We start from the raw sequence: 19,072 nt of genomic DNA, 5'->3' as shown, positions 1-19,072 counted from the left end.
TATGTATATATATATAGATATGTATGTATGTATACATGCGTACATACATATATACACATACACAAATATATATATAATGTAATATAATATATTATATTATGTTACATTATATTACAAGGTACTATATTATCAGCCGTGGAGAGATAAACTTTATGAATATATTTTGTAAGTCGAGGGTATATGATATATTTCTCCTAACACATTTTCGTTTAATTTATGAAAATTCTACTCTTCTTGCATATGTGTATGTGTCCCTTGGATTTTGGAGATAGTATAGGACAATTTGCTAGTGGCTCTTATTGAAGAAGAAACACATGTCTACGACTGTTCACTTATCTCCCGACAATAAGCCTATTTCTTTTTCTTTAATGGCTTGTCGACTTCGGAGAATTCTTCATTCTTGAAATTATGTCCCTTTCTCGTTACCATATTGGTCATTGTGACACACCCTACACAGGGTGAGGTAATCTTAATAAATCGAAAATCTATGTTGTATGGTATTTGGTATACCTTTATTTGTATGTGCTGTTCATAAACTGTACATGCCACTGGTCACTCGGAGTTATTTCACTCGGGTCATTTTTGTAATATACATACATATAAATATATATATATATTAAATATACGTGTGTGTGTGTGTGTGTGTGTGTGTGTGTGTGTGTGTGTGTGTGTGTGTGTGTGTGTGTGTGTGTGTGTGTGTGTGTGTGTGTGTGTGTGCGTGCGTGTGTGTGTGTTATTCTAACAGTTGCTGGTGGTGCAGAACTGAACACATCGAGTGAACTATATCAGTGATCTCTTCATTCTGAAATGTTCACTGACTTCATGAACTATTGTCTTCTATCTACCTTCTTATATACCATATTTAAAGATATAGTATTAATGACTGTTATTAATTACAACAGCGAATGTTGTTGTAGTTAACATTAATAGTGCTATTTTAATGGTTTTCAGTTCTTGCATATAAATGTTGTCTGTTTTTATTTTTGTCTTTTATTTTGTTTTGCTTTTGGGTTCTTTTGTTTCTTGTGATTTAGCTATGTTTCTCTTTTTTTATAGAATACGACCTGGACGGAGGAAACAAACGACCTCGAACGACCATCACGGCCAAACAGCTGGAAGCCCTGAAGAGGGCCTACAACGAAAGTCCGAAACCCGCACGTCATGTTCGGGAACAGCTAAGCGTTGAAACAGGTCTGGACATGAGGGTGGTACAGGTTTGGTTCCAGAACCGACGGGCGAAGGAGAAGCGGTTAAAGAAAGATGCTGGTAGGCAGCGCTGGAGTCCTTACTTTAGACAAATGAAACGTAATGGTGACCCGGATAGCTCTTTAAGTGCTGATGACCGGTCAGATGACGGTCTGACTGAGGGTTCTTATGCCAGTAAGTATTTTTATGTGAATTCTCCATCTGAAATGGAAAATAATTTATTTCATTGTCAATCATGTAGCGAATGTGAAATGTGATGACATCCCATATCTCTCAAATATTAGGCTAAAATAAATTTAGTTCACAATTATTACCAATGGAATATTTATTTAAAAAAAAGACACTTCGGGTATAATTGTTTGTGATAATTTGTATATCGTCATAATACACATGTATACATTTGTGTATTATGTAAAACTGTTTATTCGAATGCATTGGCTTGAAGTCATTTTGTACTGTTTGATAATCAATAAACAAAAGAAACTAATTCGAATATGTATAAATACATAAATATTCAAGGATGTTCTTTCGTTGCGTTTTAATTTTAAATATTCCATTTTAAATATTCCATTGTCATTGAAGTTATGTGTACCTCTAACTCTGTCCCGATGCGGTACGTGCATGTTGTATAACTTTTCATTCATGTATACTTTTTTTAGAAATTGACTCATCCTTAACTACGTATTATCTACAAAGAATATTGAGTATTAATTGGACAGAACTACTTAGGAGAAGCTGACTAAGCCACAGCACTGGTTACCTTCGGATAGTTTGTATAGATGATACGTCGGGAGTTATAAATATGACCGGATGACTTAGTTTCATTGATGCAAACCTACATTCACTTAACGTAGTTTGTTATGAAATCCTTCAGGAAACGTATTATGGATCGGTTTGTCCTTTTCCTGGTTTCACTCATTGGGCTGCGGCCATGTTGGGGCACAACCTTGAAGTATCTTAGTCGATGATATCGACCCAGTAATTATTTCAGTCTGAAACATATTTTATGGATTTTTATTTATCAAATAACTAAGTTACTCTTTAACATAGAGGGAAGTACAACTCAAATGCATTTACATAAACTCACGCACGCACATACATACACGCATACATACACACATTACATACATGCATATCGACATATTCATACATGCACACACACACACACACACACACACACACACACACATATATATATATATATATATATATATATATATATATATATATATATATATATATATATATATATATATATATACATAATATAGATACATACATATATAAAATTAGAATGACAAAGGAATTAGAAATTATGACATGAATATCATTAGCTTACAGTTGTTTCTCCTATAAGATGCAATGCACTAATAATTGAATGCTTGTGTATCATCCTACAGCTTCATCGGGGTATCCAACATGAAGAGCAATGTTATTTGGAAAAACACTTACAAACACACACACACGCACACACGCACAACGAGCTTCCTCGTAGATTACATCAGCTAAATTCCACCAACATGACATTAGTCAGCCTGTGACTACATTACAACATGACACTTGCATAACCCATATGCCATAGTAAAGAATTAACGTATCTACGAATACCAATAACGAAACAGAAAGTTCTAGATCCACACGCTCAATACTTCCTTGTAGCATTTCATTGAAAGCTGTTTGTGTATATGGGAACTTTTTCATACTTTTACATACAGTTATGGCAATCATCAGACTTGCTATAGTGAAGACGTACATCGTCATTTTTATACAACATACATAAACACAGTTTTAGAAACAAGCCATGTGGTAGATCGATTTGATAGTAATAGCAGTCATATCTCTTTCAAATCACTTCCTAACGCCTTAAAAGAAGGGAATGGAATATTGATTAAATGTAGTTCTAGATAGGCTTAAAACACGAAGACAAGTAAATGTTCACTGCTTGAACACCTTTGTAGATAAACACACAATATTAGAGACAACCATAAGCAAATTGACAGGCAGATGGACAAATAGATATACAGATAGACAAACAGACAGATTAAATGTGTGAGTGAGTGAGTGAGTGAGTGAGTGAGTGAGTGAGTGAGTGAGTGATTTCTGTATGATTCTGGCGCTCAAAGTTAAATACGATTAAGAAAGAAGGAAATACGAATGATTGAAGACTATAATAAAAAAGGAATTAGAGAGGTAACAAGATAAAATAACAAGTATGTAGTGTGAGAGAAAAGAAGAACCACAACGATACTTGTATATGATACTCACATGTGTGGAGGGAGACATTGGGAAATGAAGTGGAAAGGTGGAGGCAGATTTTGGTTAAGAGAAAAAATATAGGGAACTCAACATAAAGAGACGAAGAGCAAAATAATGAAATATGCGGGTTTGCCAATGAGAATAATACAGAAGAATGAAGATCGATACTATAAACGTAAAGAAGTGAAAGCAGGACCATTTAAATACACAGCAGCTAATTTAAAAGTCGAACTGACAGAGAAAGTTCCAGACACAGAAAAACAACTAAACTTGGAAAAGGAGGAAGAGATGAAGAACTGAAAAAGCGGTCGATGTTCGATATAAACTGGGAAAAGGGTCTGCTGCAAAACAATAAAAAAAACTAACAGAAGTATTAAAATCAAGACACAATATAAAATGAAGTGAAATAATTAAAACAAGACAAAATGAAATAAAACAAATGTGCAGCGATTGAAGTAAAAAATATTGAGGATTACAGAAAAGAGATGGAAATAAATGTCACATATTTTGATAGTTCTGTGTTAGTATATATACATATAAACATATATACATATACATGTGTGTGAGAGAGAAAGGAGGAGAGTATGTGTATGTATGTGTGTGTATATGTGTGTGTGTTTGTGCATGTGTTCTGCATATATAGTGATTTTTATGCATATTTAAATGTGTAAATATGAATATAAACATTTACATACATACATATATATATATATATATATATATATATATATATATATATATATATATATATATATATATATCTTTTACTCTTTTACTTGTTTCAGTCTTTTGATTGTGACCATGCTGGAGCACCGCCTTTGGTCGAGCAAATCGACCCCAGGACTTATTCTTTAGAAGCCTAGTACTTACTCTATCGGTCTCTTTTGCCGAACCGCTAAGTTACGGGGACATAAACATACTAGCATCGGTTGTCAAGCGATGTTGGGGGGACAAACACAGACACACAAACACATACACACATATATATATATACATATATACGACGGGCCTCTTTCAGTTTCCGTCTACCAAATCCACTCACAAGGCTTTGGTCGGCTCGAGGCTATAGTAGAAGACACTTGCCCAAGATGCCACGCAGTGGGACTGAACCCGGGACCATGCGGTTGGTAAGCAAGCTACATACCACATAGCCACTCCTACGCCTTTCTGTTGTCTGAGGAGAGTCATTCTCTTTTGGTGCCTTATAATTTAACACACTCACTTTTTCAATAGTTTTGACTCAATAGTTTTAAGTCAAAATTATTGAAAAGGTCACAAGACGCAACGAAAATTTTAGAAAAATGAAAAAGAAATAAGTGGAAATTTTACCGTTGAGTGTGTTAAATTATAAGGCATCAAAAGAGAATGACTCTCCCCGGACACAACAGAATATGCTTCAACACACGAACTCACATAAAGAATCTTGCAAACCAAATCCAAAAACGAAATATATATATATATATATGCATTTATATTTATATATATATTCGTATGTATATATATATATATATATATATACACACATTTATAGGTATATATATATATATATATGCACATTTATATGTATGTATGTATGTATGTATGTATGTATGTATGTATGTATGTATGTATGTTTATATATATGTATGTGAGCATTAGTTTGTTGTAGTTTGAGTGAGGGATTGTGTGATATTAAAGTTAAGATTGTTCAAAAGTCAATACTTTATAAGTTTATATTTTATAGTTCTATATGTCGATGTGAATACCTCTTCGTCAGGAGAAAATGTAGGATGATGTCGTTAAGTCGACATCATTTTCCATTTTCTGCAAAACTTAGCAAGATAAAGTAAAGTGTAAACTGCTGTTCTCTATTCCTATGTTTCAAATTGTATTGTATTGGCCTTTGAAAAATTTTGACTTCGCGCACGCGCGCTTGTGTGTTTGTGTGTGTTTGTGTGTTTGTGTGTGTGTGTGTGTGTGTGTGTGTGTGTGTGTGTGCGCGCGCGTGTATTATTTCCAACTCACTGATGAATATACTTCACTAACAACGATTCAAGATACCTTCGATCATGAGAAAATAATTTAGTCTGCCAAAACAGTGTGTGTGTGTGTGTATGTATGTATGCATGTATAGATAGATAGATAGATAGATAGATAGATAGATAGATAGATAGATAGAAGCATAAAAATATATATATCATTCATCAACTAAGTTCGCCTTTCTAACTGTCCCCTATTATAAAGAACTTTATTAAATACAGTACACAGTTTTATATTAATGACACATTCTTGGCAGCTTGTTCGATTAATAATTGCTGACACCTCTGCAGAATATACCTATAGATAGTTTCTGGCAAACACAATGTTGTGTAAATTAGGTGCATATAAAGTTATGTTTATCTTTATAAGTAGTATTTTGAAGATATTTCTTTGAAATACATTATTTAGAAACAAGCGAAATAAGACTATAGATATTGGGATATTTGACATTATATACACAGATATAAGACAGAAACAGAACCACGCTTACATTTATTTATTCTGTTAACATTTACATCGTTTAGTTATTGGAAAGCACAAAGACTTTATATAGTGATGTCATATTTCATGACGATTTTTCAAAAAAATAGTCTTCCTTTAATTTAAATTGGAAACATTTCCAATTATGACAAAGAGGAAGTAAACTCTAAAATATAATGGTAAGTTAAAACGGTGACTTTGATAGTGAGTAGTCATAGAGAGTGATCGTGAATAAACAAACACATTACAATAGACTGTAAATCACTGAAATATTACCAAAAAGATGTGATTTGAAATTATTATAAACAAATATTTATATCACGTTTCCATTTACTGAATTTCGTTGCACCATTTAATATAAAAACATTTTCCAATTTTTTTTGTCCAATTGTACGCATGTAATGATATGTTAAATGTAGTGGTCAAGTTACAGACAATGTTATCTACTAAGACATGGTATAAAATACAAACACTAAATTGGAACATTTAGTAGTAGTTTTAGTAGTTTAAATTGTAATCTATCAAGTAGATAATAGTAGATATTTAAACTAAATAATATTTCAAGCAAATTCTTGCAATGTTTTCTTTTTCCTATCCATATGATTTCATATTTTTGTAACTCATCATATTGTTTAATGAGAATTTTCAAGTTTGTCATTCAAACCTGATACTCTAAATACGATTTATTTATTTTTTAAACCTAAATTAACAGCGGAGAAAACATCTTCATGAAAGATAGAATTTATAAACTTTTCTTTTTTTTTTTTTCTTTAGATGACATAGATGATCTCGAGCATCCAGGTAGCATTTCTGGCGCTGGCGGCAGTGGCGGTCGACTGTCTGGAGATCTTTACAACCCGGGACAGACCGTAGACCACGAGCCCATTATGGGGCCTGTTCCAATCGTCCCGCCGGGAACCCCTCCGATGGACGGTGGCTGGGGACATTTCAATGGTTTACGACCAGCCACGCCCTACCTTGGCCGACAATCTCCGAACAACATCCCTATCTCATCACAACAGATGCTTTCCTTGGAGGCGTTACCTATGCTAACCGGGCCTCCAAACGCATCACGTATGATTCAAGCAGATGTAAACGAAAATTCCCAACAAGGTTATATCGAATATCCACCAGCTTCCACACAGAATCATGTGGAAGTTTATTAAAATCATAAACATTATAAACATACCAAATAACTTATGAAAAATAATTGAACCACGAAGCAAACAGAAAATATATAGAAAGGGATCAATATGTGAATCAAGTATGCGAATATGTGCATCAAAATTAAGGCTAACATTATATAGCAGATACATGAAATCTGATATAATAAATTGAATTATAATAAACAAATGGAAACAGAGAACTAAAACTCTTTAACAAACAGAAAATATATATTGTAAAAACAAACTTTTATTGAAAGTTGATATAATGCTAAACCGTGAACTCACCGACAAAGAACGTGAAAATGCACATTAAATTTTGACGCTATGTAGAGTGCATAGAAAGAAGAATAAAAGCATGCTCATTTATAACGAAATAAACTTGTAAGTTCGAGTATATTTAAGATTCTTAATGACGTTTCAAAACAGTCATATAGAAAAATCAAAAAAGTAAAGCTTCTGCTCAACGGTTTTCATAAAAATGCCGTTGAAGCAAGCAGTGGTACATTTTTTAATGTCATCCCGACATATATATGTGTGTCTCTTCCAGGTTTTGATTCATATTGTCTGTTTTTGGCAATATATTGTATGATAAGTGTGACACAGATATCTGTCTAATTACTTACATATGCATACATATATACATCCACACACATATATAAACACGCTTCACAAAACCACACGTATATAAACATATACATTGCATCATGTGTAGATATATGTATGTATTTGTGTATCTATCTATATGTATGTGTATATGTATATATATATAAGTGCATGTATATATATATATATATATATATATATATATATATATATATATATATATATATATATATATATATATATATATATATATATATACATATACATATACATACATGCGTTATGTATTTATGTATATGCGTTAAGCATTTATATACATATATATATATATATATATATATATATATATATATATATATATATATATATATATATACATATACATATATATGTATGTATGTATGTATGTTTGTATGTATAACACGACAGCTAATAAAGTTTTGTGATGCGTAATCACGAGGAATGTTACTTAAAGTGGTATATAAATAAAAGTCGAATGCGTCTAGAATATTTACTCTTAGAAATTCCGAAATGAAACAACTTCTATGATAATATATTTGGAAGCTTTTCCATTATAAGCATTCAACCGGTAATTCAGAGATTTTGTGTTCAATCTCACTTCGAATATTCAGTACTGTCATGTCTTTGGATTTATGGCTTTATCAAAGTTTTTGTTCAAATATATACACGTAATCTATTATTTAATTATGAGTACATAGACTACATAAATAGATATGCACAAATACATAAATACTTCTATACGATATGTATTATATATATATATATATATATATATATATATATATATATATATATATATATATAATCATATACATATGCATATATATACACACATATACATATGTATATGTGCATATATAGATACATCCAAATGCATATATATATATGTATATATATATATATATATATATTTAATATATACATACATTCAGGTGTATATATACTAATAAACACTGTATATATATATATATATATATATATATATATATATATATATATATACAAATATATTATATATATTATATACATGTGAGGAGTACGTGTATGTATGTATGTATGTATGTATGTATGTATGCAGGGGGGGGGTGCTCGTATTCACATAAATACCTATATATATAGACACACACATACATACCTACGTGTACATACATACATACATATATTCGACAAATTACATGACACTGAAAGAAAAAATATATGAATCCTTATAAACAAGCTGTGCATCTGATACAAATATTGAGATATATAGTAAACGTTAACACTGATAAAACGTGTATCTTTAAATGAATTTGTACATGTGAAATGCAAAACATCAACATTAAGGTATATAGGAAATTAAGGAAAATTTAACAAGTTATCACAAAGTGGGATTTCAGTCAACATTTCTCGAAGCACCAACGTACATTTACTGGAATATGTTAAAGGTCTCTCGGTATTTTTCAGCCCCGTTACAAACAAATAAATTATGCGACACTTATTGATATCGATTTTCGTTATCCTGCTGCAGCTGGTACAATAATTTATTGTTTACATATGTGTACATGTATACATAAGTGTATATGCATGTATAAATGCATATGTATATGTGTACGATGACGATCCATTTTTGAAGCTATTTGCACTTCGGATGCCCCACCAATTTCTTTGTTAAAGCCATGAAGAGATCAAAACCTATTTACTCCGTTTATTATAATCGTAAGATAATTGTCAGTTTTGAGAGGGCCACGCAGAACCCACAAGCGTGCCTTCCCTTGTACTCTATTACAATGAGTAGGCGAGGTACGCCGGAATACAGATTAAATAATGTTTTGGAGAAGGTTGCTTTTAAGAGAGCATACACACACACACACACACAGACATACACACATATGTGTGTGTGTATGAATCTATATATGTGTGTGTGCATGTATGTGTGTGTGTGTGTGTGCGTGTGTGGTTTCACGTTAACGTGCGGTTAATGAATACAAAATATTTAAGGCATTTACAACCATTAACCTAAAACAGAAACAGAGACAGAGAACAACGTCGCTCGCAGGACTCGAACCTGGGCGACCGCGTTACCAATTACGCCAAACGAACTCTGGCGCCTCTTATAAGTATTTATATAACAAGACGTGATCATCAGGACTACAGTACTTAAGACCAGGCTTTGAGACCACTGGGTGACACTATTTACTTTTCTATTGTAGACAAGTAATTGTAAACATCTTGTGTGTGTGTGTGTGTGTGTGTGTGTGTGTGTGTGTGTGTGTGTGTGTGTGTGTGTGTGTGTGTGTGTGTGTGTGTGTGTGTGTGTGTGTGTGTGTGTGTGCGCGTGTGTGTGTGTGTGCCTGTGTATATGTGTCTATGTGTGTGTGTGCGTGTATACACACACTTTTTACCTTGATAGTTTAACGATTTGCTTTGTTATTACAAATTATTGCAATCAGATTTTGCTCAACTACTTGGAGATTTTTCAATGATGTTGGAAAGATATCCTGGAGAAAAATCAGAGGAAATATAGAGATCTCATTATTATAAGGAAGTTTTATAGAAAGACAAGGAATATAAAGATATTTATATTGAAATAGCCGGTCATATATTATAGCACGGTTACTCATACTTATACGCATACCAATACATATATCATATATATGTATACATATACGCTCGTATATGTATATATATTTATGTATATAAATGCATACACGACACATGCATATATATGTGTGCGTGTATGTCTCCGTGGTATATATATATATATATATTTATATATGTCAGGGGTATGTATACATATGTACGTACATACAAGTATATATAGATATATACATATAATTATATAAATATAGATATATGCATACATATATACACATACATACAGGCGTAAATAACATGCACATAATATGTATGTATATATGTATATATATATATATATATATATATATATATATATATATATATATATATATATATATATATATATATATCAGTATACAGATACGTATATCATTTACAAGCACGGAAGCACACATGCACGTACACACACAAACACACACTTAAAATAGTAGCGAATATAAATGTTTCAAAATTGATCCATAAAAGCATTACCAGAAAACCATTACGTTGTTTTTATGTAGACTTTGGTCTAAAATTAAATGTTTTGACGCTTTACATGAAGTTGTGACACAAACGACCTGGGATAAATCTTCTGCTGAAATGCAAACCATGGAAGAAGCAGTTTTGAACAGAAAGATTGAATCTGTCATCATTATGCGAATGATTGAATAAACCTTCAAATTTGTAATTGTGTGGTTGGAGGAATTTAAAGAAAATTAATACATATTTCTGTTAAAAAAAAGAAAACTGTTCATGAAAGTGTTTCAAGTGAAAAGTAACTGGAATTACCAATGATATATATGGGAATTATAAATACACGCACATAGTGATATATATCAATATACATACATGCATATATATATATATATATATATATATATATATATATATATATATATATATATATATATATACATACATACATACATACATACATACATACATACATACATACATATATACATACATAAAGAGATAGATAGCTAGATAGATAGATGTATATATATATATATATATATATATATATATATATATACGTGCAGATTTTGAAGTACAAACTGTTGGAAGACTACTGGACACATTAATATTGGTATTGATATAGTCGTTGTATAGGTTAAAACACCGTTACTCAGAGTTTCACACTAATCAACGGATTGTATAATACTTTGTTCGGATCAAGTTGGGCTCACATTGAGTATATCCGGTATAGCTGCGAATTGATATAATGAACGCAGTTTACTTAGAGAATCACAAGTATAAGTGCATAGTTTACCCTATATGAGCATTAAAGTTTCCGTGTCTAATTATTTGAATAAAATACCGGCTAATTAGCAAGTAAAGTTCATAGGTAAACAATAGAATGTATTAGGACCGAAACCTATTATTAGGGGTCGTCCTTAGCCTAAGTTAATGTGATGAATGAGATAAAAGAATAATAGAAGTAGAGTTAGAGTTTAAGAATAGATGTATTATCAAGTAATGAACAAGGTTACTGAGTAAAAAAAAAACGTTACTATTTGATTGTTTATCAGTGTGATCCAGCAGTAGTGTGAAGCTATTGAAGTGAACCATCACCGATTTGAACAGGTAATTTTAAAACAAGCTCTAGCACTCTCCTCACTCAGTAACCCTGTTACATCATCATGCATCTTTTCTTAATATTTGGAAATTGATATCATCACAAGATTAAACGTCGGATATCTCCCTTGATCCGTTTCATCATATTGATTCTGTCAACGATAATCCAACAGTAATTTCCTTGTCCTAAGACTTTTTTGTTTACCTTAGGACATTTCGCACCAAATGACTGGTATTTTACTTAGTCGTATGCGTTATCCGAAATACTAATATAGGGAAAAACAACCCAAGCATTGAATGAATGTGTCCCTTGTATCACGTGACCTAATAAATCCCATGCAAATACTTGGCTTAGCTTTCCATCTGTAAATGTAATTCACAGCATGAAACTCTAAGTAAAAATTTAAACCTAAACCAGGACTATATCAACATCTGTACTTCACTCCACGTCTCTCTTTCGTATTTCTTTTATTCATAAAATTCTTGTACATCATATATGGATATATATATATATATATATATATATATATATATATATATATATATATATATATATATATATACACGCGCATATGTATATACTCATATATATATATATATATATATATATATATAATTTATATATATACATGTATGTATATATGTACATATGAATATATATGCACATGTGTGTGTGTGTGTGTGTGTGTGTGTGTGTGTGTGTGTGCAGGTGCGTACCATATTTGTTTCACTGGACTGAGTTTCTGTAGGCTCTGAGCAAATATATCTCGCATCGAAGCGGTCAGCAAATGAGGTATTTCGGAGATACGAGTTACCTTTACAACAAAATGAATCTAAATTAGATCAACATTTGTTTCTCAAAAGTATAGTATTTATATATTACGAAGATACATGCAACATTCAAATACAAATAAACAATAGAAATAGTAGTCAAATGTATTATAATTTTGTTCAAATGGATAAAATATGAGACTAAAATACGTACTGTATAAAATATACAAGCATTCATATACATATTCATAGTGAAGTTTTATATGAATGTGTGAGATTTGCTGGTTGCATCCACAAACATATATATATATCACAGATACTTTTACATTTAAGCTCCACTATCATATGAAATATATTATACATTCCAAACAGTGATGATTTTATACCTCACTTCCCGTTCCTCACCAATGAGATCAGAATGTGAATCTCAGCTGTACACTGTGATAGATCCTGCATCCACTGCTCAGATTACTTTGTCTTGTTGTATTAACATTCGGTCATACATACTCGTAAGTGCAGACATAGATAATTATTAAATTATATGCATATACTAACATACATTTATGAAATATATAAATATAAACTTGGAAAAAAAGAACGAATGAACTCTAATCGTAAATTATCGTTTAAAAAAATCCTTTTTTTTTTACTACTTGTTTTGTTCTCCTCACCCCTCACGTCTTCCCCTCCCCCCTATTTATTTGTCGTCGTCCTCGTCATCTAATTCCTCTTCAAATAATGTCAGTTAAATCATTGATAGTGAATTACAATTGAAATATTTTACTTTTAGAATTTAAAGATATCAACATTCATACCAGGAATTAAGGAAATATTTCTCAAGTTGTTATATATAGAAGCTTTGTGTGTACGAATGTTCCGTATGATTTTTCTGTATATTTTGGGTGTTTGGGTTGACACGAAGTAAGCAAATGCTTATTTATGTGTACTTGACTATACGAAAGTATTTATGTATTAAAATTTTTAGTTAATAAAAATCAGATTTCGTATATATTTTCTTTCTTTTGTATTATTTATTCAAATTTTTCTAACCCTTTACTTTCTTCATGATGGATTAAGACATTACTTATCACTTAACACTTGGGTATTCCAGTTCACAAAAGCGAACATCATTTAATATAGCCGCATCTACTCATTACGCTTCAATGCTAACTCCATAGTGAATCCCATCAAGTTCGTTTCCAGGCATTACTGGTTGACTACGACTTTGTTTGCCGGAGTTAGGCTGCAAAAGTAACGTGAGCTGGCTATTCAGATTTAATTTGTAGCTGAGTTCTGGGGGCTGAAATCTATCCACATATATACTTTTAGAAAATAAATGAATTCCATAAATTTTGGAAAAGCTTCTCTTAATAGACTGCACTTCTAATGAAATTTATATATCAAATGTCAAACTATAGTTACGTAACATCATGTGCTAGAAAAGAGTGATTTAAATTTACAGATAATAAATTCCAGATACCTATAGATTCTACTATCTAATTCAAGAGTCATGCTAGCTACAAAAGTCAAATTTCCCCGATTAGTACTTAGATAGGCTAAACAACTCAGTAACAAAATATTCCAAGAATATGTAACTCTGGTTGCATAAGATCTAATAAGAACCAGAATCGTGGTACTGGCTTTCTCTAGGTAAATGTTTAACCTTAACTTATTATAGATGCAGACGAAATATATGTTTGTGCTTCAGTGTGTTATTTCTTTACTACCCACAAGGGGCTACACACAGAGGGGACAAACAAAGACAGACAAACAGATTAAGTCGATAATATCGACCCCAGTGCGTAACTGGTACTTATTTAATCGACCCCCGAAAGGATGAAAGGCAAAGTCGACCTCGGCGGAATTTGAACTCAGAACGTAGCGGCAGGCGAAATACCGCTAAGCATTTCGCCCGGCGTGCTAACGTTTCTGCCAGCTCGCCGCCTTAAGTTTGTGCTTCAGTGTGTGCAGAACTGACTGTGTGTGCAGAACTGACTATCTTGTGCGTATTATGTAATTAATGCTGCCAAACCCATATTAATAGAGATTAAATATTAGTCTTCTACATAGATTTCGATGGAAACCATATAGTCTTAACTATACTAAGGTGAATCATGTCACTTAAGTTGTTTGATTCACCCATTCTCTTCAGTTATTTATTTTTATAGTCTTTGCTTTTACTGAAAATATAATTTATAGCATCTCTAAACATATACATACTTATACAAATAATTGTTTCAAATTTAAGCACACTTCCAACAACTTTGTGGGCATTAAAATAGCTGATTAAATAAAGTATACAAGTGAAAAGCTTGACTGGTATTTTATTTTATCGACCCCGAAAAGATGAAAGGAAAACCTGATTTTTACTAGGATTTAAACTCAGAGTAAAGGGCCAGGACAAGTGTTGCCGCGGAATTTTTTCCGGACCTATAACGATTCTGCTAATTTACTGTTCGTGATTATGCAAGAAATAAAATATAGATTATAAATAAGTAAACGATGGCACCTCAGCATGACTACAGCTAAATAGCTGAAATCATTAAACGAATAAAGGAATAAAAGAACAAAGCTTCTGATTATCAGAGAAGAAGAATAAGTAATGGTAAGATATGAATTATTTCAAGTTGTATAAAGTATATTTAGCTTGAAAGGAAAATCGAGTTAAATACGCGCCAGAAACCTATTTTTTCCATGAAGCCCTCACATGAAATATACTTTCATGCAGCTTTTACCTGAATTTTTTATAGAGCCCTCAGCATACACACACTCACACACACACACACACACACACACACACACACATATATATATATATATGCATATATAGGTATATATATATATATATATATATATACATACACACACACACACACACACACACACACACACATATATATATATATATATATATATATATATATATATATATATATATATATATACAGAACTTATAGTTTTTATACATTTATTGCTCGCTGTTTCACTCAGTCAAACATTTGTTCTCTGTCACCAATGGCTTCTATTTGGTCCAACGGGGTTTCTGAAGAAAAATAAACACAAAATCTCACACGTGAGGGAAGGAGATATAGTCGATTGAACGGAACTCGGGAAAAGTGTGCTACTATTTTATAGCTCAAACAAGACGAAAAAATAAAATTCCCCACGCCACTAAAGCATGAACTAATTATAATATATGGGTAAAAATGAGAAAATTTAATCTTGACTGATTTTTAATTCCTGTAGGTCAATTTCTGATAAAGAATTTTAACTGCGCTGATTAAAATTACATACATGACTAAATAGATAAAAGATTGCTATGAGGCATTATTTATATCGGTTTAGTATTTTTTAAAAGGATGTTTATGAAACAGAAGAAAGATTCGGAGGCAACACCCAGGGAAATTCTAGACGAGATACAAAATAATAGCTGAATGTTCCATTTTCTTTAATGCAGTTAAATATGAATGCAATCTATTTGTTTCCTCAAAGATGATAGATGCAGGTTCCGCCATTCGTGAAATAAATTAAATAATATTTCGAAATAGAATTTAGAATAATCTTTTACTCTCAACTAATTTGTGCTTAAAACTTTGATTTCGGTCAGGCTATAAAAGACGGTTCTTGCAAAAACTCAACACAAAGACAGTTCTTATGAAACTAGGATCTCTTACGTTGCCACAAAGGACAACAAATTTATAGAAAATTAGTATTATCCATTGACTGAAACTTCAATATATTACTGGAACTTTATTTTATGAATCTTGGAGAGATGAAAGGCAAAATTTATCCCAGTGGGATTTGTACTTAATAAAACGTTACTAAACACCGCAAGATATTTTGCCCAGTGCTCTACCGATCTTGTTATAGAACTTATAAAACAGTTATCTGTTTTTCAGTACAGGGAGTGACACAGCACTCCACAAAGTGATACAGCGTATCTCTAAGTAACATGGCGCCTCACTGAGTAACATGGTACCTCAATGAGTAATACGACGCCTAATCGACTGTGGATGTAACCTTCTGAAATTATAGCATTAATGTAACAGAATATCTAAATTGACTTATGTGAGGTGAGAGAGGTAAACCCGAAATAATCAATTTCATGGACTGTACAGTTTGATGAAAATATATTACCATAATAGATACCATAAAATAGTATCAGTGCCCAGATCGCAAGTGTATAATACTTAGTAATTTATTATTATTATTTCGCAAAATAATACAATAAATGGGTATACAATCGTGTGTGTCTTAATGATCACAATGTTTCTATCATTTAATCCTCTTTGTTCAAACATAATTTCAGACTAACTCGCTTACGAAGCAAGTAAAACTCGAACATATCTATAAATCTTATGCAAAAAATAGAGTCAAATCTGGCATAGATATTATCAGAAAAATTGGACAAGAATTTTTTACCTCCTTAATTCTATAAAATAGTATAATTAAGTATTCACTAAGGAATTCAAATCAGTTTCAATCTCAACTATTTTTAATATTTTCATGATATTTGGATACAAGTGTTCGTAGAAATGAAAATGACGAGTCTGTTTTAACTTTTAAGTCATTTATGATCTGACAGATACTGGTAAGGTTATACTTCACTGAGTAAACCGAAGCATGTCCAGAACTGTAACCCAAACGACTGGTTCAGTTCCCTCAACATTGCCCCATTCAATGTTTCTCTCTAACATTTCTTGTGTATAAATCAAGATTAAAGCTAATGATTTTCTTCTTTCCTATGGTTATAAGTTTAATTAATTAAAAGATGTTAGGCCTTCTACACTAAATGTTTAAGCCCCATCCTATATTATTAGTATAACGACGCAAACCATTACTAGTGTCTTTGAATTCTACTGTTTCACTATCATTAGTATACTTAAACAAGCTATGCCATTGTGGCAAAATCTTATTTAAAAGAAATTTTTTTAAAAAGACAGTGTGAATATTGATGATTATCCACCTAAACTGTTGCAGGTTGATGAAGAAAACATTGAAATACGGCAACTCAATGAAGGAAAAAAAGAACAATTTAGTTATGTATTCAATGTACTGAGAGTGACTAAGGAATCAGTGATTACTGTTTCCAAGTTATGATTTCCTAGGAACTTTAGAGTCGGTAATAAATATAATTTCTCTCTTTTTTTATTGCTTAGTCAGTTAAAAAAGCCAGCATCCATGACCTTTTTTTGCAGGACGTCTGAAACTTGTGGGGGAAATGGAAGAACAGTTTACGACTCATGGGTTAATCTCAGGCCGGAGAGCTGGTCCATTTACGTACCAAAAAAGTGGACTCCGTTAAAGGTACCAATAACCAGGTAATACTGTTAAAGTAGCGATGAATTAAAACCATTACCGAAAAAATATATACAGTTTCCGTTTATCTAATTTCTCTCAATGTTTTCGGGTCAACACAAGCCTATGGCAGAAGACATTTGTGTCAGGTAAGCTCGAATATGGAATTACGTTATTATTGCGAAGCGAACTTCTAATTCACATAGTTATGGGTTTTAATTTATCTTTGACATAAAAGTGTTTTGTACTATCGTGTATATATGAGTCAATGTGTAATCATGTACACCAGAAAGTCAAAAAGTTATTGCTTTTCAACCAGAGACTCTGCATACATAAGAAATACCAGTGATCAATTTGATGTTGCATTGAGTATCATAGAAGGAGCTGAAGTCTGCGATCTAACCCAATAATTCATCCAAGACAAATTTAGATCTAGATTTAACATTTTAGACATAGCATAAGCGGACATAATCTAGATAAAATAAGAAAAGAATTAGTTCTTTTTTAAAGAATTGGAGCTTAACAATATAGTAACTACAAATATTGCCATATTTATATCCCAATACATATCGGAAACAAAATGGAAAGCTCATATACATCGCAAAAGTTCCGTATCTGCAACATAATCTAGTTCAACCATAGCAGCTTCAGTGTGAGCCCTGGTATTCCTAAGAATTGTTTAAATCTGATTCAGAAGCGTTTCCAACAGAGCATAAATATGTGAGGCAATTTAACCGACAAGATTTTAAGTGCCATAGTTCTATTGTGAATATTGTGAGCTTCATTGCAAATTACAGTCACCCATCAACTTCAAAAACACGTAAATTAATCTCATAACCATTTATCACCAAACTAATAATGAAGAAAGGGAGATAAATGCAATTGCCAGGTACAGAATTATACCTCTTCGGTAATTTATGCACCGTCGAAATTCTAATTTATCGAGTTACGGTGTGTGCAAGGGTAGTTTCAGAGCAAGTACTTAAACTGTAAATAAGTAGACAAAAGAAAAGACAAAAGAAATACCAGAACATTATAAAACGACACAAGGTATTTGAAAGATAACAACATTGACAATT

General features: G+C 31.8%; 1 protein-coding gene across 1 annotated transcript in view; it reads left to right on the top strand.

The window, feature by feature from the left end:
• The window catches only part of LOC106884307 (LIM/homeobox protein Lhx3), a 172,482-nt gene extending 164,959 nt beyond the window's left edge, over positions 1 to 7,523 (top strand). Inside the window, exons 4-5 of the mRNA XM_052978610.2 lie at positions 1,057 to 1,380; positions 6,736 to 7,523. Of these exons, the coding sequence (XP_052834570.1) occupies positions 1,057 to 1,380; positions 6,736 to 7,127 (716 nt within the window). The 3' untranslated portion in view covers positions 7,128 to 7,523. The remainder of the gene's footprint in view (positions 1 to 1,056; positions 1,381 to 6,735) is intronic.
• Positions 7,524 to 19,072: the final 11,549 nt, after the last annotated feature.

Source organism: Octopus bimaculoides, chromosome 2 (assembly GCF_046866305.1).
Source record: "Octopus bimaculoides isolate indiv1 chromosome 2, ASM4686630v1, whole genome shotgun sequence".
NCBI classification, from domain to species: domain Eukaryota; kingdom Metazoa; phylum Mollusca; class Cephalopoda; order Octopoda; family Octopodidae; genus Octopus; species Octopus bimaculoides.
This window is presented reverse-complemented; position numbering and strand designations above follow the sequence as displayed.